The sequence below is a fragment of the Ursus americanus genome, chromosome 11 (genome assembly GCF_024610735.1).
Source record: "Ursus americanus isolate L20-20 chromosome 11, mUrsAme1.1.p, whole genome shotgun sequence".
Lineage (NCBI taxonomy): Eukaryota > Metazoa > Chordata > Mammalia > Carnivora > Ursidae > Ursus > Ursus americanus.
In genome coordinates, this window is record NC_142137.1 from 55,129,972 (window position 1) to 55,154,247 (window position 24,276).

At 39.8% G+C, this 24,276-nt stretch overlaps 1 protein-coding gene across 1 annotated transcript in view; it reads left to right on the top strand.

Annotated features, from left to right (window-relative positions):
• PHACTR2 (phosphatase and actin regulator 2) overlaps positions 1 to 24,276 on the top strand; it is a 241,810-nt gene that overhangs the window by 139,600 nt on the left and 77,934 nt on the right. The window contains exon 2 of the mRNA XM_087865546.1: positions 20,591 to 20,758. Coding sequence (XP_087721672.1) covers positions 20,591 to 20,758 — 168 coding nt within the window. The remainder of the gene's footprint in view (positions 1 to 20,590; positions 20,759 to 24,276) is intronic.

A 24,276-nucleotide genomic window follows, 5' to 3' on the forward strand; every position in this document is an offset into this window, starting at 1 on the left:
TTCTGACATCTATGCCTGACACAGCTGTTTGTGGAATAAATGAATGGCTCAGTCTTGTCAGGTCGAATATTAATAGAGTGATACAAACTGAGTGGAAAGTATCACCCAAGAAGTGTACAGTTGTTTAAACTGATTATTATTTACCTCCAGTCTCTAAATAGCATGCTTACATTGCTAATTATCAATTGTTCAGCTTGACACATTATTATTGACCTCACAGTAGAAATTGGAAACGTACCTTTGTTTTTCACACCTTCTCTGACCCCTGTCTCCCAGCCCCATCATGCATTTCCCATCCTCCATGTTCCCATGTTCCCAGCATTCTTACATTGTGCTTTTGATTAGAATAGTATTCTGTATAACTACGTAAAAATTGATGATAGCTAAGCCTTGTGGTAAACCATGATTACTTTTTCTTTCCTGCATGGCTTTTGCTTTCCTTACTTGGTGTTTTTTGTTTGCTTGCGAAGGGTCCTGCATACTCACCCCCAAATCTTTCCCCAGTTTTGTGAATCTCTTCTCAGTATGTTCAAACACTTTTGTGATTCTGTCAAGTTCATCTGTAAGAAGTGAATCCAGATTGGACTGGATTTCCTCTAAGCTTGCTGCCCAGCTGTTGCCCTGTATCTCTCTTCATATCATCCTGGGGATCCTTCCACTTCCTTCTTGTAATGGATCTCCGGGTTGCAAGATCAGGGTCTTACCTTTTCTGGGTCTGTTTCCTAATTTGGACAGAGCACACAGGTAGCTTCTTGAGAAAAGCTCATGCGGCTTGGCTTTTTTTGAGACCTACTATCAGAAGGCATCTTTATTATGGCTTTCTACTTGGTTGATAGCTTGATTGGGTCATAAGGTAGCAAAGCAAACTTGCTATAATATGTAAAAGTACCCACTGTCACTAATAATTAACCACAATTAATATTTTGTCTTTATGTAGATTAATTTTTTTCTCTTTAGCTCATAGCTTTTAATTAATTTCAAAAGGCTTTCTTGAATGATTGTCACATGAGAACTCAACTTTGATCTACTCTTGTTGTTATAGTCTAAAAAATATCTTACGGAAGTTTAATGTTTTATAGCTGAATGGGCTAATTTAAAAATATGTTTACTGTGATAATAATGGTTTTTAACAGACTTGCCTGATTGTGAGAATCACCTAGTATGCCTGGGGAAAATATCCACTTCTGGGTAACAGCAAAACCCATCTTTTGGAGAGGGGTCTCAGAATCTAAATTTTCAGCAAGCATTCCAGAAGATTCTTAACATGAGAAACATCCTCTGGAGATTGGCAGGGTTTAAAAAGTGGCTTCAGATGAAAATTTCTCTTCATTAACAATGTGTCTTCTCTTGACATGAGGTAGAAGTTACAAAATGTCCAGTTCAGAAACACTGATGTTCTGTACCCAGTGTCTTGATAAATTTGGTCGTTAATATGAGCAAGTATTCCCATTGTCAAGTACAATTTTGGCAGAATCTCCTTGCCAGAAATTTTTTTGCTCTTACGTACATTTTGCTAATATTATAAACTGCAAAATAACTCATTTCCCACAATAGTCAGGTTTGAGGTAAATACAGTTACATTCGAAGGGAAAGAAGTTATCTGCAGAATGACAATTACTGTTTAAGGAAAGGACACAGAATTTCAACTCTGTTGCCTTTTTAGGAAGACCTCCTTGAACTTCATCTGAGGTGGCTGCATGCTAATTACTTAAGGAGGAACCAAAGTGACAGAGCAGGGGGCTGGATGAAAACAGGTGTTTAATAATGCGTGGGAGGGACTGTAAGAAAGATTTTAGTAAGATCTATTTTCTAAAAAGGAGGCCGAGCCCTTTTCTCTTTTAGAAATGTGGGCAGCAAATTCTGAAAACTTCAAAAGGAAGCAATCATTTATTTAAAAATTCTTTTCATATGTTTCTTTTGGAAACGTTTGGCTTTTTATTTTTGCCTCTGTTTGTACTTCAGGGGTCTTTCCTTTCAGTGATGTGCCTATTTTGCAGTACATTGCCCAGTGTGAAGTAAATTCCAGTCTTAATTGGGGTCTCTTAAAAGCTTTTTCTAAAGGGTTTCTCAGCCTCCCCGAGAAAAGGCCACTGTTGTTTGTCTAAGGTGCTCTGATGAGGGCCTGCTGAGCACTGCCTTGGACCTTCCTTCCAGAATAAAAATGTTTCTGGCCACAGCTGGGTAGCCCACAGGACTGAGCAGGGCAACCTGACAGGATGATTCAGGATTGCAATTGCCGATTTCATCTATTTAAAGGGATTCTGTGTTTTTCAAAATTTCTTCTACATCTGTAAAGTTAACTCGCGCTGACCTGCCAGGCGTCTGTGGAGGAGCTGGCTGAGGATGGAAACTTGGAACAAGCCAGAACGAGTTAACTGAGCTCATGGTGAATGTTCCTGTGTGCCTAACAGAGCAGTGTTTCATTTTCCTAAAGTCTACTAAAATGGAATTATATACATATGTGCACAACTAGTGTGCTGTCGCTTGGAAAGTACTCGGCTGCCAGTTTTTTTTAAAGAAAACACGAAAAGAGTAAAATCAAACTGGAGATTTTAAAAAGGATCTAGAACTGTACACTTTTAAAAAAGACTGAATCCCCTGTAGTCATCAGACCATGGAATGTCAGAACACACTTATTGTCAGAATTCATTTTTCAAATGATGATGTTTTAATTTATAAAGCCGTTATAAAGTGATCATAGCAGAAGCCTTTAAAGAACTTTTCCCCTCTGTTGGGTGGGGTAGAGATGAGGTTGGAAGCTGTGTGACATTTTCATTCTGTCTTCAGTGTGTGAATAAACAGCTTTACAGATAGTAGTAAAAGTCTGTATTAGTTTGCTGGGGGCGCCATAACAAATTCGCACAGACTGGGTTGGCTTAAACAATAGAATTTCATTTTCTCACAGATCTGGAGTGTCAGAACTTAGTACTTAGAAGTCCAAGATCAAGGTTGGGTTTCTCTTGAGGCTCTGTCCTTGCGCTTTCTCCCTGTGTTCTCATGTGGTCTATGAACTACAGGTCTATCCGATCTCTATTATCTTAACCAAGGCACCAGTAATTGGATTAGGGCCCACCTATTATGCCCTCGTCTTACCTTAAATACCTTTTTAAAGGCCTTATCCAAATACAGTCATGTTCTGAGGTGCTTGGGGTGAAGACTTCAAGAGATGAATTTTGGGGGACAAAATTCAGCCATAACAATATCCTTAAAACACAGGTTCACAAACTGGGATCCATTCACAATGGCCCATAAACAGCTTGGATCCCTTGTCTTTTTTCTGGTTTTTCCAATTCCACTTCTTACAGGTTATAGCTTCCTCCCTGCTCACCTTCAGCAGTACCACGTACTCAGTAGATATGACCTGAGGAAGAGGTTGCATTGAAGGTGTTTGTCAGCGATGGAAACCAACCTGAGTCACTAGGCAGTGCCACTTAAGAGATGAGGCATGGAATGTAAAGATTATATGGGGTAGAATTAAAATTAGTCTGTGTGAACACTGTTTCTGCCATATTTGCGTTAGAAATCATTACCTCGTGAGTGGAGCCCCAAATTGATTGTGTAATGCTAAGAAAAACAGTGCTTATGAAGACGCGAATCCCAGTGTGGTCAGCCACTATGTAAGTACCACCTGACTAGTTTTATAATCTTTGAGGTCCCTGAATGTGAGGCACAGTATTTAGAGAAATGCTTTATTCCCAAATGTCACTACATATATATTTGTCTTTTCTGTGTTTGATTTTTTCATACCCTGTATGCTTTTATTATCTTAGATGTGTTTGATACCCAGCAGAGTGACATGTTTCTTCACCAAAAGCTGCTAAAATAAGAAATAGAATGAATAGGGATGCTAAAGAAAGATAATGTTAAAACACCTGTGAGAGTAAAGCAAGAACAAGAATGTTCTTGCCAAAAAATGCAGCAGCCCCATTGAGTCAGGTTGGTAATTCGAAGATGACTAAACACATTGGTATTATGTCCCATACATATCGCAAAAACCTAGCAGGCTTTTGGTAATGGCTTCCTATCTCTTGTTAAACTCTTCACTGGAGTGGACAGATGGGTGGACTTGCTCCTCTTGTCATGAAAATAATGCTTCAAACACATACCCACCTCCGTGAGGTTCAAAATTCTTTAATATAAAAGTGGAAAAGGTCCCTCAAGCCATGTAAGCACACTAGAAAGATGGGCACATCAAAATCTAGCCATCCTAGATCCTCCCTCAAAAGGGTGGAGAACTCTCCAGACACCTAAGAGATGATTTAATTTTTTGGCATCTGTTGGACCAGGAGTTTCCTAGAAGTGAGTTAGATCTTGAGATGGCTGAGATACAAGGCATTCCTAAAAAGCTCCATGTAAGACCCAGTTGTTCTGGGCCCTGATCTGAATCCAAAGGGTGATGGAGTGGGAGTTGGGGGGTGTGCAGGAATTCTCAGCCAAGCTCCACACCCATTAGTTGTGACCCTATCACTTTAGTCTTCTAAGGCACTGAGTAGATGAGAATCGGCCAAACACTCAATCTAAGGACAGTTAAAAGTCACAGAACTTTGGTGTTCTTCCAAGTGAGAACATTTCTCTTGGATTCGACCCTGATATTGCAGATTCAGAATTCAATATCCTAAGACTTTTTAAAGATGAAGTCTTACTATATACAATGGGAATCACTGATAAGGGTTTAATTAGTAAGTACTTATGGCTTTGCAGTGCCGATCTAAAGTTATTTTTATTGTCCGGTATCTAGTCCTGGGGGCAAAAAGAAAGAGCACAAGGTTCCTGTTAGATCTCGAAAAGGGAGTGGCACAGAATAAACACAGGTCCCCTTGATAATGCTTTCTTAGCCAGTCCAGTAAATGACGGTCTCAGTAAGTGTGAGTCCTTTAGGACTTAGGTATCTATGTTGAACTTAAAGGTGGCCTTAGTTGTAAAGAACCTGAAGTTAATAGAATCATGAAACGGAACTTCTTTTTCTCCTCAGATTTTGACACGAAGCATATTTGGAAACAGGAGTAAAATGCAACTTCCTGTGTTTGGCCGCTACAGCGACACGTCTTGTCTAACACAGCAACAGCCTGTAGCTCACTGAGATGTAGACAGTTTGATAGCTGAATTTTCAACATGGTTCAGTAAGAGTTCACCAAGTGTGCAGCAAGTCTTTTGAGTAAAATTGGTTTGTGGGTTTTTTTACTTTACTTTTTTGTTTTTCGCAGGTACAAGTGTAAAAAATAAACTGTGCACCTTGCCAGCTGGTGGGAGATAGAGCCAAATCCAGTTCTGGCTGTTCTCTCCCATTCTTGTAGGTGATGTCAGCCTTCTTGCTTTGTGACTTTCCTCAGGACATTTCTGCTGTAGGATGATGGTGATTTCCCTTGAGTGCTAGTTGGTCCCTGCTGCTCTCAGCAATTGGCCTGAGACCTGTGCAGAACACAGGTGACTCTGTGCAAGAGTCCGTTTTGAACAGGGTGTTTTTGTTTTTCTGGAGCCCTCTAGAAAACCGGGGAAATAGTTTTCAAAGAAATTTCACTGTCCCAGTTGCTCCAGATCATAAATAACCCACTTTCTAGAATTTATTCCCCACAAAACCTTTTAACAGCCCCTTCCCTCTTGTTTGTGTAGGAGTAGGGGAAGAAGTAGTGGAAGGTGATGAGCATTCTTGAGCATTGGTGATGCATTGTGACCCCTTATGTATGTTATTTCTATTAACCCTCGTAACAACCCAAATGCTAAATTGTATCCTCCCATTCTGTGGATCAGGCAGAGGCTGTGAAAGCTTGAATGACTTGCCCAAGGTTACCAGCTAGGAAGTGGAAGAACAGATTATTAAATTGAAGTGTTTCTGGCCCCAAGGCCCATGTTTTCTCTCAGTGGAACTGATAGGTCTGTGTTTTTACTTAAAATGACTCTTTCTTTCTCCCTTTCTCTCTCTCTTTCTTTCTCTCTCTTTCTCTCTCTCTCCCTCCCTTCTTTCCTTCCCTTTCCTCCCTCCCTCCCCCTTCCTTCCTTCCTTTCTTTCTTTCTTTCTTTCTTTCTTTCTTTCTTTCTTTCTTTCTTTCTTTCCCCCTCCTTTCCTTTTCTTTCCTCGTTCTTTCTTTCTTTCTTTCTTTCTTTCTTTCTTTCTTTCTTTCTTTCTCTCTCTCTCTCTCTCTCTCTCTCTCTTTCCCTCTCTCCCTCCCCCCCCCCAGCATATACTAGGTATCACCAGGGTGCCAAAGAAGGTAAAGGATAAAACAAAACATTTTCTTACTTCTCTGGAAGCTTTAGTAGAGAGCACAGGAAGAATCGATCATTTCTCCATTTACGTTTGCTCTCCCTAAGATAGTGGTATAACAGGACATGTTTGATTCTTAGTTGAAAGGTGAGATTAGAGAGGTGGTATTTTCTGTTGAGAGTGGAACAAAGACTTGCTGCTGGTTGTCAGTCTTAAAGAATGATTCCTAGTCATTGGGCACATTACAGGGTCTAGTCAGACATTTGCCACAACACTGGGCTGCCATGCAGAGGGCCTTGTAGTTCTACCAGTTTCTGATGTATTTAGTGAATCCAAAGTCTGAAGCATGAGAGACTATGGACTCTGAGAAACAAACTGAGGGCTTCGGAGGGGAGGGGGGTGGGGGAATGGGATAGGCTGGTGATGGGTAGTAAGGAGGGCACGTATTGCATGGTGCACAGGGTGTTATACGCAACTAATGAATCATCGAACTTTACATCAAAAACCAGGGATGTACTGTATGGTGACTAACATAATATAATAAAAAAATATTTAAAAAGAAAACAAAGTCTAAAGTATCAATACAGAGCTAAACATCGATAATGTCATGACAGAATTTATCTCAGGTTAAATATATGGTTTTAATAGTTTTCTATGTGGTTCCCCATTTTCTGAGAGATTTAAGTTCTCGCACGTAATGCCCCAAACCAGGGGAAAAACAGAGGCAATTTGGACTTGGTTTCAGTTTAGTTAGATAATTTGCCTTTCCAGTTTCTTGCTGTGAAACTAGATTGCCCTTCTGAGTCCCCCAGTTAGGAGAAAGAAGATGAAGACTGCAGAAAAGTCTGAGTTGCCTAATGTGTTTTGAAAAGGAAGAAGGAAATATCCATGTGAGGTGTGTGGAGGGGTAGCTCTTGAAAATATTAATTTTCGCCACTCATTGCTGTGTAAAAATACAAAATTCTTAAAAGATTATTTCACATGTAAATTATTCCAACTGTTGTTGTTTTTTTTTTTTTCAGTTGTTTGTCTTTGGTGGATTGTCTTTTTAAAAGGACACAGTAAGCCGCAAGTAAGCCTTTGTTCACCTGAAAAATTTGTCAGCAGTGTCTGTACCATTCTTACGAGTGTTAATCATCCTTCCTGCTGGCTTTGATATTTTCTCAATTTCAGACTTCAGTGTTTGTTATGTTATCATTCAAAATATTTGGAGTTCTGCAGGAAGGCACCATTGGAAACAATTTCCTCTGCAGGAAAAATCTAAAGACCCACTAAAAGAAATCATAGCCTAGTTAGGCCAGGCCTTGTACATTCATTATTGCCAAACATTTGTCCATGATTTAGTCATTCATTTTGTAAATATTTATGTAGTACCTTCTGTGGCCTGGGTACGGGGTGGGGGCACCCACCTGGAATAAAACGCTTTCGGTTCCTGTCCTCATGGGACTCCCGATCTAGTAGGGAGGACTGTTACTTTTTCTTCATATACTTGCTCCTCGAAGAGGCAGCCTTTTTTTTTTTTTCTCTACTTGCTTAATAACAACAACAATTAAAAGTTACTTTTATGGCTTCTGGGAAAGTTGGTGAATTACAGCTAGCTGCTTCTGAAGTTCAGTTATGGGCTTTTCCACCCCCATCATTCTAGTACACATTCAACATTCCTTTCGGCCAGTATTGAAAATCTTAATAAAAATTATATCAGAAAAGAATTTTGGAAAAAGTTTGTTGGCTTGATGGTGCCCTAATTGGATTCCGAGGCTTTCCTTGTGGTGTTCTACCCAAGTCCTGCTGGTACAACTTGTTCTCTGGAATGCTTGCTTGACACACATGTCATTTTAAAAGAAAGAAACCAAAATAGAACATCTTGTAAGTGGGATAGCCTTAGTGACTATGTTGGAGAAAAAAAAAAATTAAACTCAATCCTAAAGGCATCATTACTATAAAATTATTTTCTTAAAAAACAACTAATGGTATTCTCTCCCTTCCCCACCCCCACCCCTTCCTGTCTCCTGTCTCTTTCTTGCCTCTCTCTCTCTCTCTCTCTCTCTCTCTCTCTCGAACTAGGTGTACAAACTAAGGAATGTTAATCCTTTGCTTTTCAGTGACTTTTAAATGGTTTCCTGCCTAATTTGGATAGGATATTTCTACCTTTTAAGCACTGTTATGAAACTAGACTAAATCTCAATAACCCTCAAACAGCTTTGCCCTGAATTTTAACACAGAACCTGGAGAGTGTGTCATGCCATGCCTGTCCCAAGAAGTAGTGCTCACCTGCCACAGTCTGAGCCCCTCCGGCCACTTACATCCCCGTGCTCTCACGGCGTGCAAGGTTTCTGTATTGGTATGATGGTTACTTGAATAATGTCAGCCCCTCTCATAGATGGTAAGCTTCCTGAGGGCAGAGATCCAATCCATATTTGCTCACTATTAGGGCTACAGTGCGTTACCTTGTCTATAATAATTGCTCAGTACATTAATTATGAATGAATGACTTCATTTCACAGTAAGCAGATTTTTCTACAGCCTCATCTTTTTGTGGACCTCTCCTTCCTCCTTGTCTGGAACCCCCCTCTCCCAGGCGATGCTTCCCTGGTAACTCCATAATGGAGGTTCTGCTCTCCCCCAGCCTTCGCCACTGACACGTGATCCACTCCCGACTGCCGTTCCTGCCCGCTTTGCTTCCGGTAGTGTGTGTTCTCGCTTGAAGTACCTACCATCCTGCTGCGTTCCTCTTCACATCTCTGGCGCTGTCATCCCCTGACTTCCTGCTCGCTTCCTCACATTCGTCAAGTCCGGTTCAGGCTCTCCTTCTCCACCCAGAGTCTCACTGGTATCCTGAGAGAAGCCCATCCCCACGTTGCTAGTCAGTTCTCTCTCCCTTCAGGCTCTTTCCCCTCAGTCCATAAACATGTCCCAGAATCCCCCACACTTGTCACTTTACAACAAATAAACTAAAGTTTTTCTTGTACCTGATGATTCTCAGTATAGGAGAAGTCCAAGGTTTTTTATTATGTACAGCCTCCTGCCTTCTAAATGTAATCATTTTCTAATGTAATCATTTTCTGCCGCTTTTGTTTGGAAGACTCCCCCAAATAACTTCAGCACTGACTTCCTGCTAGCGTGCCAATAATGTATTTCTGACTGTCTGCTGGACATCTTCCCCTCAATGTCCTGCCAATACCTGAAGTTCATGGTGCCTGAACCCAAGCCGTAGGTCTCTCTCCAAGTCCTCTCTTGACATCCCACCACACCTCAGAGAGGTTCAAGCCATAGAATTCTCCGTGATTTCTCTAGACAGTTCCCCTGACTTCTCACTTCTTCCTCAATGTCCCTTGGATCCATTCATCATGTCTAATCCATTTTCACTGCTCTCCAAGTTCAGATGCCTGGTTGTTGCAGTCACCTCTCAACTGAACTACAAGGATATAAATCTGGGGGCCCTGGGGATTCTTTATAACATAAATTCTCCTCCCAGCATCCTGCCTAACACTGGATAAGCCTGTACATTTCATTTCTGCCTTGGGTAGATGTTCTGGAATTCTGCATGTGGCCACCATTCTCTTCTCAGATACCAGCCTTGGTGACTTGGTGTGACTGCCAGGGGACTGGTGGACTATGAACATAGTTATCACATTATAGGTAGATTCTCAGGGCTCTTATTTATCCACCAGCTTTTTGACCTGAAGATATTGGTCCAGGTTTAATATGTTACTTTATTAATGCTTCTGTTACATTCATCCACAATGGGAAATTTTTCATAATTGTATCTCGGCAAAATTTAGCCACTTCCTTAAAAATTATGGAATTTCATTTGACTTTATTGTACGACTTACACATTAGATCTGCCAGTTTCTCTCCTAAAGTTTCATCCCTATGCCTGTGCTCAGCAAACCGAGTGGTTGTTATCCTAACATAGAGGAGGTAAAATTCACTCAGTTGATGTTTTGCCCACTGGAGATGTGTCGACCTTTTCTTCTTTTTTACAAGCACAGTACAACCTCCATGACCTGCTCCCCACCCCAGACTCGGGGAGTTGTAGGAGATGTTTACTAAGGGAAGGAAGGTACAAGTTTGGTTGCTTCCTTTCTTATTTTTCACTTCTGTAGTAAAGTTCTTGATATTTCCATGTAGAGCCATCAAAGCTGTTTATAGAACCCTTTGCTTATTGTGATCACAGTGGTATTCAGACCTTAAAATGCTTTTATTTAACAATAAACTTCGTTTTCCATTTACAGAGTGATCCCATTTTCTACTCAGTCAGAGTTTCTTTAAACCCCCAATACGAGTGATATTATTTAATCTGTTAAATATCCCGTAGCAAGTCTAGGGGCTGTTGTGCGTGTCAGAGCATCAGGATGTCATACAGCTGCACAAACATAGGCATTTTGCAGGCCTATCAGCCACGAGTTTGAACTCTGAAATTCTTTGTCAGTGCTTGCAGACAGATGGAAGTCTTTAGTAGCTTTTTCCTTTGGGGGTCTAAAAATAATGGCTGTCTCCATTAGAAAAACAAGTTAAAAAACTAGTGATATCGACTTCCTAAACTTAATACTATGGTAAATAAGGATTATGTGCAATCAAAGGACTGTAGTTAATATAAGCAAAGGACACACTCTGCCTGCAACTAGCATGAACCAAACTGTGAAGATACTGGGCATTGTTTTAGAGAGCAAAACAGTATCTGCTGTAATTCTTTGGGTTAGTCCACAGAAGAGGTTGGAGGTAGAACTGAGTTGCTGTTCTTTAGGGTTTATGTCTTGCCTTCTCTTAAAATAGAACTCTATTCCCACCCATATCCCTCTGACCCATTTTGTACAAAGGATACCCTGGAGGCCAACTATTCACTTTAAATCCCACTTACCAGCATTGTGACCTTAGACCAATTACTTGGCTCTCTCTAGACTTCACCTTCCTCATTTATAAAGTGGGAGGGCTACCAAGCACCTACTTCGCAGAGCTGTGTTGACAGTCGGTGGGGCAACATTCATAAAGCACTTAGCCCAGGTCTTCATGTGGCCTGTAAGATCCATGTATTCAGCACAAATCAGTATGAGAATCACAGAATTTTTTAAATTGGAAAGGAGCCTAGAGATCACATAACCTAGTCTCCTCATTTAGCAATGAAATATTGGGGTCCTTGCCGAAGGTCACAGAGCTATTAAGAAGCAGAGTCGGGTGTAGCACTCAGCTCTCTTGGCTTACAGTCAGCCATTCCAATTGGACGGTTAAAACCCAGAACAGTAACTGAGATTTATTGCCTGTCCGGATTGTGTAATATCTTCTTTGCTTTTTGCTCTACAAAGAGTCATAGTGACCTTCTAGAGCTACTGAGAGGTGCTACTGGTTCACCAGTTCAGCCGTTGTATTCCAACGAGGACAGATGCATGGAGTGGGGAAAAAGCCTTGAACAGGAATCACATGACCTAGAGTATGTCTCTGCCATTAGTTAATGACTTGGGAAGCCACATAGTCTTCTTGGGTCTCAGTTTCTCCACATGTAGGTGTTAAATATATATAGGATAATGTAGAACCCCTGCATTAAACACAGTTGTTTCTCCCATAACAGATAACATGGTACTCAGTGTTTCTGTGAATTGCATGGCTCAGACCTGCTGTCTGCTCTCATATGCAGAGTGGGAATAAACATAAAACCATCATTATTTATGGAAAATAAACTGCTTCTTCACCTTTCATCTTGCATAGGTGAGTTTCCAATTTAGCACAGTTTCAGGGCAGTCTCAAAAGATACTAGATAGATTAGCTTTCCCAGAAGCCTGGCAAGGGAAGGGAGATATTATTTGCATTTTTCAGATAAAGAAATTAGTAATGATGTCCTTTATAAGAAGACGAGTTTGCATAAAGCATTGTTTGCGTTGTCAAGTGCACTATCATTTGAGGTCTTGCTAAGACAGCAGATTTCCATTTTGTAGTTAGGTAACTTTGCTTTGGAATGCTCATGTGTTTAGATGATTTGCACAGACATAAAATTCCGTGAAAAAGGACAGGCATAAAGGAATACGCTGTATAATTCCACTAAGTTGAAGTTCAAGAATAGGTGACACAAATCGTGGAAATAGGGGTCAAAACAGTGGTTATTTGGAGGAATGGATCAGAGAGGGTCGGTATTGACTGGGAAGAAGCACAAGGAAGCTTTCTGGGTCTGGAAATGATTCTGGACTTTGATCTGGATGCTGATTGCATGTACAAAATCATTTACTGTCTGTAAGTGTACCAAAAATTATTTTGAAAAAGCTCCATAGTATTAATTTGAATGACTGCTCTTCTCCCAGGTCCCTTTAGATAACTTTATAGCTTCTTTCAAGTGACAGAGGACTGGAAATTGGCAAATACAGAGTCAAGTTATGAGAGCAGTCTTCCTCCAGGGGGGACTAATATAACTTCATTTGACTCTATGATATCAACGTTTTTCACATTCTATTTTTTTTCTTCAAATTTAACTTCTTGTTTACATTCTATTCTTTTTACTCTTACTGGATTTTAAAAGGTGATGGCTACATAATTAAGAAAATATTTTTAGCCTTGACTATTACCTTAGTGTTGATTATTCTTTAAACAGTCAGCTGATGAAAAGCAATATTTTCCCCTGCGCCAGCCAAGATCTTTTCTAACTCGAAAATTGTATTATTCTCAGATTTTTAAATAATGGTATATACATTGATATGTAGAAAGTTCACTAATTCTCTAGTTTCTTTTAACATTTTTCACATTTAACCATTTCACATGTTCAAACACATGACCTTATAAATTTGCTTTCCTTTTTTTCCCCCATAAATGTGTATCATGTGTCTATTTTGAGCACAGCAGCATGGCAATGAGAACGTTTTTCTTGGCTTTACTTTAAAAGGTCAGCCATCCTTGATCAGATCACTTTCAGGCCATTCCCTCCTTGATTTCCACCAAAAAGTCTACTCATCTTTTCAGTTCCCAGTCAAGTCTCTCGCTCCCTGTGAAACATTCCCCCATCACCTCAGTCGGCATTGACTGCTCCCCTCTATGGCTTCCACCTTTGGGCTCTGCTCCCACCTTTGTTCCAGTGCCTCCCCACCCGGCTGGCATCACTGAGCACTGATCGCATCTGCTTCCCCCAACCATTCTGCGAGCTCCGCAAGGGTGAGGATCCTGTCTTAACTGTCTGTGATCTCCCAGGACCTTATATGATGGGGTCCTAGCACTGGGTTAAAGCAGGCCTTGCTAGCGCAGTGGTGAAGAGGGCCATCTCTGGCTTGGAAGCCAAGCTCTGCCACCTAGGCAGAGTGTCACTTGAGGAAGATACTTATTTAATCATTATCAGTCCTATAATTTAGTCAATAAATCTTTATTTAATCTTTCTCGGTATGAACATACCTCCACGCACATTGCCAAATACTGAGCTAGGTATTTAGTCTCTGTGAATCTTTTCTCATCTCCAGAATGGGACTGATAATAGCATCTGTGTCAGAGCTGTCATGGGAATTAGCATGAGCCAAGGCAAGTAAGATGCTTAGCACAGTGCCTGGCACACACACACACACACACACACACACACACACTCAATAAATATCAGTGATTATTAATTCTGCTGTTAATAAAGTGCTCACTAATTTCCACTTTCAGGAGAGAATGAAACCCAGCGTGGGTCAGTGGCTAGTTCATTGCTGGGTTCTGTTCATCAGACCTTTCACACCAGCATGAGCTATGGGATTTCTGTTCCTGAATTGTGCCATTCACTCTTCCTTGCCCATGAGTGCAAGGGAAATAACAGATGAGATAGGAGACGTGTCCTCAGTTGTCATGAAAATTTACTTTGATTCCCAAATAAAATTCTATTATTGAAAACAGTTCAGCTTCAGTGATTTAAAAATAAAGAACAAGGAATCTTTTTTATTCCCCAATTTGTCATTCTATGAATGTCAGCAGTACATGATGCTAATCCCAGCATGATGAGAGAGAGAGGGAGAGAGAGACTGGGGGTATGTTTGGATCAACTCTCTCTGTATGGCCTCACAGTAACTGAGTGAATACTTCCTGACACCATTTTTCAAGGCCCATTCTCTACCCTTTTGAAAGATGTTGATATTTGGGTCTACCATGTGCTGAAAAGTGCTAAAATAGCAATTTGATGACCTATAAATATCTCAGTGATAAAATATTAGGAATTGAAAATATTGATAAAAAGAGATTTTAGAGAGAAAGATGGGCAATTCTAAAGCTTATTAACTTCCGAAAACCTCTTAGAGCAGGAATGTTTACTGTTGGTAAAAGCAGTACCCCCTGAGGTCTCCCTACAGCTGATATCCTCACCCCTAAGAACTCTTAAATCCTATCCTCATGCACCTCCATGCTAGCTAATGCCACATTTATGCAAATGAACTCTTTATTTTAAGTTAGTTTTAGATTTGTAGAAAAGTTGCAAAGACAGTACGGAAAGTATACCCCCTCCTTAGTTTCTCCTGTTGTTCATCTCATGTGTGAGTATCATACATTTGTTACAACCAAGGAACAGTGCACTGGTGCATTACTATTAACTAAATTCCATAATTCCGTAGGATTTCCGTCATTTTCTCCAAATGCCCTTTTTTGTTGTTGTTGTTTCAGGATTCTATCCAGGATACCACATTGCATTTATTTATCATGTCTCCCTAGCCTCCTCTGGTCTCTGGAAGTTTCTTAGACTTTCCTCGTTTTTAATGATCTTGACAGTTTTGAGGGTATTGATCAGGTAATTCGTAAATGTCCCTCATTGGGGTTTTGTCTGATGTTTTTCTCGTGGTCACAGTGGGGTTGTGGGTTTTGAAGTGTGATTCTCAAACATCATGTCAAGGGTACATGTTATCAACATGACTTACTACTGATGAAATTACTCAAGATCACTTAGCTGAGTGATCAGTTTTCTCCTCTGTAAGGTCATTCCTCCCCCTACGTTTTATGTTGCAGTCTTTGGAAGGAAGTCCCAATGTGTAGCCCACATTTAAGGAGTGGGGAGTTCAGCTCCACTCCCTTGACATGGAGTGTTTATATAAATTATTTGTAATTCTTCTGTACAAATTTGTTTTCCCACATTTATTTAATTATTCAATACTTATCTATATTAGTATGATATTATTTAATCATTCAATATTTATATCAGTGTGATATTGTTTATATCAGTATTCAATATTTATCTCCATCAATATTGTATGTATTTATTTTATACTTTGGATTATCATCTAATATGACATTATTTATTTTGTTGCTCAAACTGTTCCAGCTTTGACCATTGGGATTCTTTCATTTGGCTGCTGTGTGACTTTGACATACTCCCTTCAGTATGTTTTTTGAGCACTTTCTTACTTTCTGGCACTGCGACATCCTCCAGGCTCATCTAGTATTTCTCTTGCCCTAGCCCTGGAAGCGGTCGTTTCAGTGGAGATCTGATTCCTTTTCTTTGAAGAGCACTGTTAGAAACCAAGGGCTGAGTGCCAGTGTGCTCACTTGGGATGTTGTTGCTTCTAGGCTTTCTGAATGAAAAGAACTACGAAATACATGTGTTTTATAATGAGCTGTATGTACATGTATCTGTCTATCTATCTATCTATCTATCTATCTATCTATCTATCTATCTATCTATCTTTCATTGATCTGTCTTTATCTATCTCTCTGGCCAAGCATGAGTTCATTATGATATTTCCAACCCTAATACAGTGCCATATGGATCATTCTAGCTACCCACCTTGCTTATCAATGAGCTCCCTTTCCAGCAGTGTGAAACCTGGCTCCCAACATCAACTGTCCTCTTAACTTATTCTACCCCAGTGTACATGGATAGCAGTTTCAGAATTGTTAACGCATACTCTCGTGTAATGCCACGCACCTTGATTTTTCTGTTCCTTTTCTCTTCCCGTCTGGTAATCAGTATCTTACCCTCAAAAAGGAAGAGATTTGATACAACCCAAAATAAACTCTGATTAACAAGAGAGTAAGGATCTCTGTTAGTGAACTCAAGACAAGGATAGCCACTTGGCTTCCTTGGAAACCATTATCCAATCTCATCTGCGATGGCTCATAGCATGAGTTTATTCTGATCTTGTTGTCTGTCTACTTGGTTCTGTGTCCAGAAATTATGTATGCCCGTGTATATGAGAGTACATATGTGAAGGATTTTTCAGTTGAGAGAGGCTTCACGTCAGTGTAGGAAATAAAGTCAAATCTTTCCTAAACACTGTCCTAAAGTTCTGTGGCCTTTAAAGAGGAAAGTGGCAGACTTATGCTGGCAAACATAAAAACTGTAAAATAAATAAATATTTTAAATATTTTAAAATGTTGCTCTCAAGTGTGAGAAAGAAACTTCTGATGAAGGACAGGTTACTTTTCCAAACATGAAAGTCAGTCAAAATTAACCTTTAAAACGGGAAATTAAGGCTTTCATCTGGGATTTACCTAGCAGTTTGCTCTCATCTTCATGTAAATGCAAGATTCAGGAGTCTTGTTGTGAAAATTTTTTTTGGTAAGTTTCAAAACTGATTTTAATGGTAAATTGGTTCAAAAGGAAAATTATAGAAGTATCAGTGGAACTGGCAGTCTCCTGGGTGTTTGGAGGAGAGAAGAGAGTTTATATTCTGTTCATACTACTCAAAAGCAGATGAAAATCCCATACACATTCATGATTTAAGAGAAGTACAATGGCCAACTGTGCCAACATATGGTTCCTAATTAGAAGTGTAGTTTGCTCTACTAACCCAACAACTACAAAATTACAGATGAATTTATTCAGTCAGAAAAAAGGTGTGTATGTACATGCACCTCTCTGGTCATTGGCACTGGCCCAGGCCCTTTCCAGAGGAGAGATAAAGACTAGCACTGTAGATGTAGGATAAAGATAATGGCAGTTAATTTCTTATGCAGCTATGAATTTAACATTAAGGCTTTAGTTCTTCACTTACTCAGTCTCCCCATCTGTCACCTAGAGAATTACTTACTTTTTGTTTTGTTTATTTTTGTTTTCAGGAGAAAAAGTAGATTCTTCTTCAGTGGTTTGGATCAAAAGCAGACTTTTTATGGAGTGTCAAGGAACTGGATATGTGGCTTGAGAGAAAAGGAGAAGTAGATATAGGCCTATAGCCACAAAGATGAATTTGAGATAGAAATCCTCATTCCTGTGTGTGTAATAGTCAGCCCTTATATCTTTCACAACATTTAAATTGTTCAAAATTAAGGCTTTCAGCATAAAATCTCGAAAAAGAAGAAACACCAGGCATGCAGTTCCTCTGTAGGTTTGCCCCTTGTTTGAGGAAGGTAGTTGGAGAAGAGTGGAAGTGAAGTAAATCAGAATTTTACATTTTCATTCTGGCTTAGCTTCAAAATCAGTCTGTCCTGTATTTCTGTCTGCCTCTTGTACTTTGGTCCATATGGGCAGGGTAAAGTAGGGTCAAGAACCATATATAGAGGAAACAGTCACTGCAGGATTTGCATTTCTATCTGAAACTAGAATAGACATCGCTAGAGGGAAGAGTGGAATTTATCCTTCTTGTTCAGAAGGAGCTCATAAGGATTTAGGTATTAGTGTATATTGATTGTCTTTTTTCATTCAGTTGAAGATTTTTCTAGTTCTGGTATGTCAAGTTATTTTTGATTGAGAGGTAGACATTTTCATATTATGCTAGGGGACTCAAAATCTTACTGAATCCTTTTTTTTTAAACTGGCTTTGTCTGCCACATCTCCAGCATTGGAAAGGAGGGGAACCACCTCATTACTTCCAGATAGAGGTAAAAATCCAGGTTCCCCACACATCCTCTTTTGATACCTTATGGTGGAAATGGGGGTGGGGGATGCTCCTCATTACTCTTGGGCATGGTGGTGTTTCCAGATCTCTGCATGGTCTCCACTGATACCGCAGTGGGTAGGGGTGGTCTTGTTCCCACTGGACATTGATTTGATACCACCCCAATATTTATGGGGATGGAGGAGGAGAGACACCTCATTACTGCTGGGTAGGAGTGGAAGGCCAGGCTCCCATGTGGTCTCTACTGACACTGTGGAGGATGATTCGTTACAGCTATGGGCATGAAGGTCCTGACTCCCTACTTGGTCCTTCCTGACAGCTCTGACAGGGCAGTTGGGGGTTCTTGTTACAGTTTCATGCGGGTAGACATCTAGTCTCCCCACTCAGCCTATGCTGGCATTCATGGTCGTAGTTTCTTTTATATGTCTGGCTGGAGTAGAGCAGTTACTGTCTAAAGGTTTTCCATCCTGGGGCGCCTGGGTAGCGCAGTCGTTAAGCGCCTGCCTTTGGCTCAGGGCGTGATCCCGGCGTTCTGGGATCGAGTCCCACATCGGGCTCCTCCACTGGGAGCCTGCTTCTTCCTCTCCCACTCCCCTGCTGTGTTCCCTCTCTCGCTGGCTATCCCTCTGTCACATAAAAAAAAAAAATCTTAAAGGTTTTCCATCTTGCTAAGCTGTCCCTTCCTTGCTCTTTTGGCTGGAGAGCAGGCTTTTGTTGAGGCTTTTTTGGTCTATGCCTCACGGTGTCTCCAAGTTGGTGATTGCTTCAGCTACAAGTCTGTATAAACAGACAAGAAGAAAACCTGGGGATCTCACCTTCATGTTGTTTCTTGGGTCCTGCAGTCTCAGGGTGGTCCACTTTCTTTTCACGTTGCAGAGTCTTCTTATGCTTCATTTATATATAACATCCAGGGTTTTAAGTTCTGTTTAGCAGGAGGAGTGGGAAGATGTAAGTCTACTCCATCTTCCTGCAAGCAAAAGTCCTTGCCATTCAATTTTTCTTTTGGTTTGTTTTTCTCAGTATTTTGTTATGAAAGTTTTAAAGATGAAAGAATATACAGTTAATCACCAGGTATCCACCCCCAGATTCAATACTTAACGTTTTGCTCTATTTTCTTGAGTATAATTTTTATTTACTTTATTGTATTTATCCACCTTTCCAGTCCATCTGTCTGTCCATTAATTATTTTTGATGGACATCAGTACACTTCACCCCTAAACACATCAGCACAGCGTATCATTATTTGGACTTCACTATTTATTTATGGTTTTTTTAAAGGTAAATTTTATATAAAGTAAAATGCATATCATAAATACCATTTGATGAGTTTTGTATGCTATATCCCTTATTGAGATAATATCAGTCACCCCAGTAAGTTCCCTTCAAGCCCCTTCTCATTTAATGTTTACTTCCATCTCATTCCAAGAAGCAGCTACTGTTCTGAGTTTCTTTCTTTTTTTGTTATTGTCATTAATTCATTTTGGCTCCTCTAGAACTGTGTATAAATAGAACCACATGGTACGTATACCATTGTGCTTGGCTTTTTCTCACCACAGTGTTTTTGAGGGACATTCATGGTGTTGTATGTATCAGGGGGGTCTATCATTATTATTATTGCTGAGTGTTATTTCATTGCATGAACAATACCATGGTTTATCCATTCTGGGCTGCTTCCAGTTTTTTGCCATTACCATTTCATAATAGGAATAACCTAAGTCATCATTGTCTACCTTCTGTTTTGAACATAGTGCAAGGCAGCTGAAGGTTTCGGGCCTTTCTCTGATTAATAAAATGATTAAGACACTAAAGTTATGTTCTGTCACACACAATACCCATGTTTTCTACACATTTCTTACTGTTAGTGAAACTTATCAGTTTATTGGAAGCTGAAAACTTTCTTTTGTGATAGAAGCAAAAGATTGTTTTAGCATTGTAAAAATTAGAATTTAGCTTCTTGGCACGAAATTTTATTTTGCGAAGGAGAAACCATGGCTTTAACTACACCATAACTGTAATATTCATTACTGAGAATGCCATACTAGCCTCTGGAGGAACATCCTATTTCAGGAGTACTTAGATTACTCTTTTCCTTCACAAAATAGTGATCTAGTTGCTGCAGATGGGTTCAGCTGTGTTTCCTAGACTCTTATTTGTCCGGCCCTACCTATTATGTAAGTCTCTTGCTTCTTTTTTATTTTCCTAAAATGATTATCTAAGGGGACTGTAATTTCTGATTGATTGATTTACTGATTGATATTAGGGGAGTTCTACCAGCTGGGGAGTGGGACAAAATAAACTTTACGTGAGAGTCCAATGAAAGTGGTCCTGCTTGCTGTTACAGTGCAGGAAGAAACAGACGATGTTGTTCCAAACTTTTTGTAACAGGGGCGCCTGGGTGGCACAGCGGTTAAGCGTCTGCCTTCGGCTCAGGGCGTGATCCTGGCGTTATGGGATCGAGCCCCACGTCAGGCTCTTCCGCTATGAGCCTGCTTCTTCCTCTCCCACTCCCCCTGCTTGTGTTCCCTCTCTGGCTGGCTGTCTCTATCTCTGTCGGATAAATAAATAAAATCTTTAAAAAAAAAAAACTTTTTGTAACAGCTTTTCTCTGACTTTATTTTTCTTTATACAGTTGATGGACTGGACAAAGCTTCTATAGCAAATTCGGATGGCCCAACAGCAGGCTCCCAAACACCTCCCTTCAAGAGAAAGGGGAAACTGTCCACCATCGGTAAAATCTTTAAGCCTTGGAAATGGAGGAAAAAGAAGACCAGCGACAAATTTAGAGAAACCTCAGCAGGTATGAATAGCATAGCTTTGCTAGCAGATAAGTTATTTAAATTTTTTAAAAGATAAAAAGTTGTGTCTTATAGGGTTTATTTTCCTCCAGAAAAAAGTCCATATTTGAAATGAAATCAGTTAATTTCCGGATAAAACAACTTAGAGTTCTGATTTGCCTCCTTTTCCACTCACTGGCTTTCTAATATATTCTTGTTTTTAAATATATACTTGTACATTCATACAGAAAACTAGTGTGGAGGGAGGGGAAGTGAAGGAAGGTGAGATAGAAAATTAGAAGGGGAAATGTTATTTGTCAACATTAAAGCTGAAATATCCATTCCTACACACACACACACACACACACACACACACACACACACACACAATATTATCTATCTACTTAGTTCCAGTAACATAATCCTGTTAGTTAATGTTAAAAAAAAATTTAATGTCTTTTTTGAATGTATTTGTTTTGTGGGCAAAATATAATGGCTGTTTGAAAGAAAAGTGTTGCTATATTTTATTGTTTAATTTAAAATTTCCATCATGCCTTTAAGACAAATAAATGGTTTCTGTCCTAAGGGAGTCATAACACTATTGGTGTGAAAATTTTTTATTATTATTTTGTGGATTTGTTAAACTTTGAGAATTACATTGTTTAGTACCTTTCATATGGACTCATGGAAGAAATTGGCTTTAAATCTCAGGCCAGAAGTAAGCCCAGTTTAAACAAGTATCTGGTATCAGTGGTATTGCCTTTAAGATAGAAAAGCATTTATCTCTTGATATAAGTTCAGCATTCTCCATGCTTCTTGTCTAATACAATTGCTTCCTCAAAATTCCTTATTGCTCCAAGGTTAATATCGTCAGTGTATGTGCAGGGTCACAGAGCATATCTTACTGGTCTGTGCTGACATAGGAGCTGGTCTTTCGTTCTAGAGCTGTGAAATAAAATAGAAAATACCTCATATAGCACAAAGGTGTGAAATAGGGACACCAAAACTTCCTAACAAAATTGCCTCCTGTGCATTTGCAGCTATAAAACTTCTTTGAGTGTTTAATATTTAAAAAAGAAATAATGGTACCATATCTGAGATTTGTTTAAAAATCCTGGAGGTGGGGTGAATGTAGATGAAAGAAGATTGGCCACAAATTGGTAATTGCTTAAGCTTGGCAATGGGTACATGGGGTTTATTATTCTCACCTTTCTACCTGGAGGTATTGGAAAATTTCTATAATGAGAAGATAGGGCAAATAAAAGAGACTTGGGTTAAGAGGAAGTAACAATAGCTTGGTTATTACATTTTCTGTAGTTTCTAATTGGCTTTTGGATTAGAAGGCAATGGGAAGTGGGCAGAATGCTGTGCTGAGTGAGGACATCTGGGTTCTCGTTGTGACCTTGCCACCCAGGTACCACGTGACCTTGAGCAAGTCAGATCAGAGTTGAATGAGTTGAATTCTAAGGTGCTTTCAGTTCCAGATTCTGTTGTCAGTCCTTGACTCCTAATCCCTGGCTGGACATCTTGTTCTCCTTATTCTTCAGTTGTGAGTGGAACCACACTGGTCTTAAGTGTCCCCCTCTCACGTTTCCCTAAGTGTTGAGAGAATCTGGCTCTTCAGGTTACCATGGCTACCCAAGATGGGAGTAGGGCTCCAGACAGTACCAGTAAGATATTGAGGGGGGAGGATGGAAGTCTCCTCATTTGTTTAGCTTGCCCTTTAGTTGAATTTAGGCTGCTAACTTCTCTCTCCCTAATGCAGAAAAGACAACCACAAAGAAATTCTCCTTCACTTTTCCTTGTCATCTCTTTTTAATTATTTTAACAGTAGGGAGCCTTAACCCTGAATATTTAAGAAAAGTCATTTTAAACAGCACTAGGTGTTATTTTATGTTATCCCCTATTTGTTAAGGAAAGCCTAGCCATCTTTCTATTGTTTTCTTTTCAAATTCACACAGGATTTTATATAAGTTTAGCTCTAAGGAGTTATTCTATATCCCTGGTTCCTAAAGACTACCAAACTACATTAACAACCTGAAAAAGTTATTAGATGTCTGTTTTCTTTGCATCAAAATTGTGACATAACAGAATAAAGACAAGCCAAGTAGATATGTTAACAATTCTTTGTGAATTTGTCTGCTACATTTGTGTCTTTTCTTTCTAAACCCATGTTAATGTCTTACTTGAATTTCCTAAGATGTTATCTAGTGTCTCATTATAAAATATTTTGTTGTTACCTTATATGTATGCTTATTTTAAGGCTTAAATTTCTGCCGAGCTTTGTGCAGTGTATCAGCTAAAGCCTAAAATAAAGGGAGGCACAAAACGGTGTAACACATGTTTTATTCACATTGAGGGAAGATATCACGTCTAGAGGAAAACTGATGCATTTGGAAATAACCAAGAGAAAGGTGCTTTCTTCTTTAATAAATCGTCTCAAACAGTGAGCTCTGGTTGTTTGGCTCTAACCAAGACCATGTGCTGTCTGGCATTCTATGCAGTACACCTTAGGCACGTCCGACAATATGTTGGGGTCTGAAAGAAGATGCATTTCTTCCAAGAAAAGTCAATCTTTGTTTTTCCTTCTCCTAAATTCCTGGCGTTAAAGTCACAGGGCTATGAATCTTACTGCATTCCGCTCCGTAGTGATTAATACTGCTTTTCCTAGTCTGGGTTTCTGTTGTAGGAATTTTTAATTGGTAACAGAGAGGATGCAACAGTGATTTATTAATGTCATCGTAATTGTAATCAATGCCATTGTAATCATATGTTTACCATGGTGGTGGTAGTTAAGAAGGGTCCTAGTTGGTGTGTGTATGTGACCGGTCCTAGTATGTGACTCTTGATCTCCGGGTATGAATTCGAGCCCCACATTGGGTGTAGAGATTACTTAAAGATAAAAATCTGAAAAAAGAGAGAGAGAGAGAGAGAGAAGTGTCCTGTCCTCTGCTTGCTTTGGTAGTCCTTGAGCCAGCTATATTTTGGAAGGCCATTTTGTCCTATAAGTCAGGCTGGGCCTAGGCCCCAACTTCAAGTTCTCTGGCCTTGTTTTAAAGCGGAAGTTGAAGTCTCTTCAACTCTGTGTGGGCTGGTCCACAGGCTGTTGGGTTCTAGGGCGGGAGAGCAGTCTTCTATTTACTTTCCCCCAGTGCCTCTTTTCTTCACTTTTTGTCTCCTGAGTGAGAGGGCCGTTCTCTGGTCCCACCTTTGCTCTCAGTTACATCCCTTCTGTGTCTTTCTTTCTTTCTTTCTTTTTCTTTCTTTCTCTTTCTTTCTCTTTCTCTTTCTTTCTCTTTCTTTCTCTTTCTTTCTCTTTCTTTCTCTTTCTTTCTCTTTCTTTCTCTCTCTTTCTCTCTCTTTCTCTCTCTTTCTCTCTCTTTCTCTCTCTTTCTTTCTTTCTTTCTTTCTTTCTTTCTTTCTTTCTTTCTTTCTTTCTTTCTTTCAAGATTTTATTTATTTATGTGACAGAGAGACAGCCAGCGAGAGAGGGAACATAGCAGGGGGAGTGGGAGAGGAAGAAGCAGGCTCACAGCGGAGG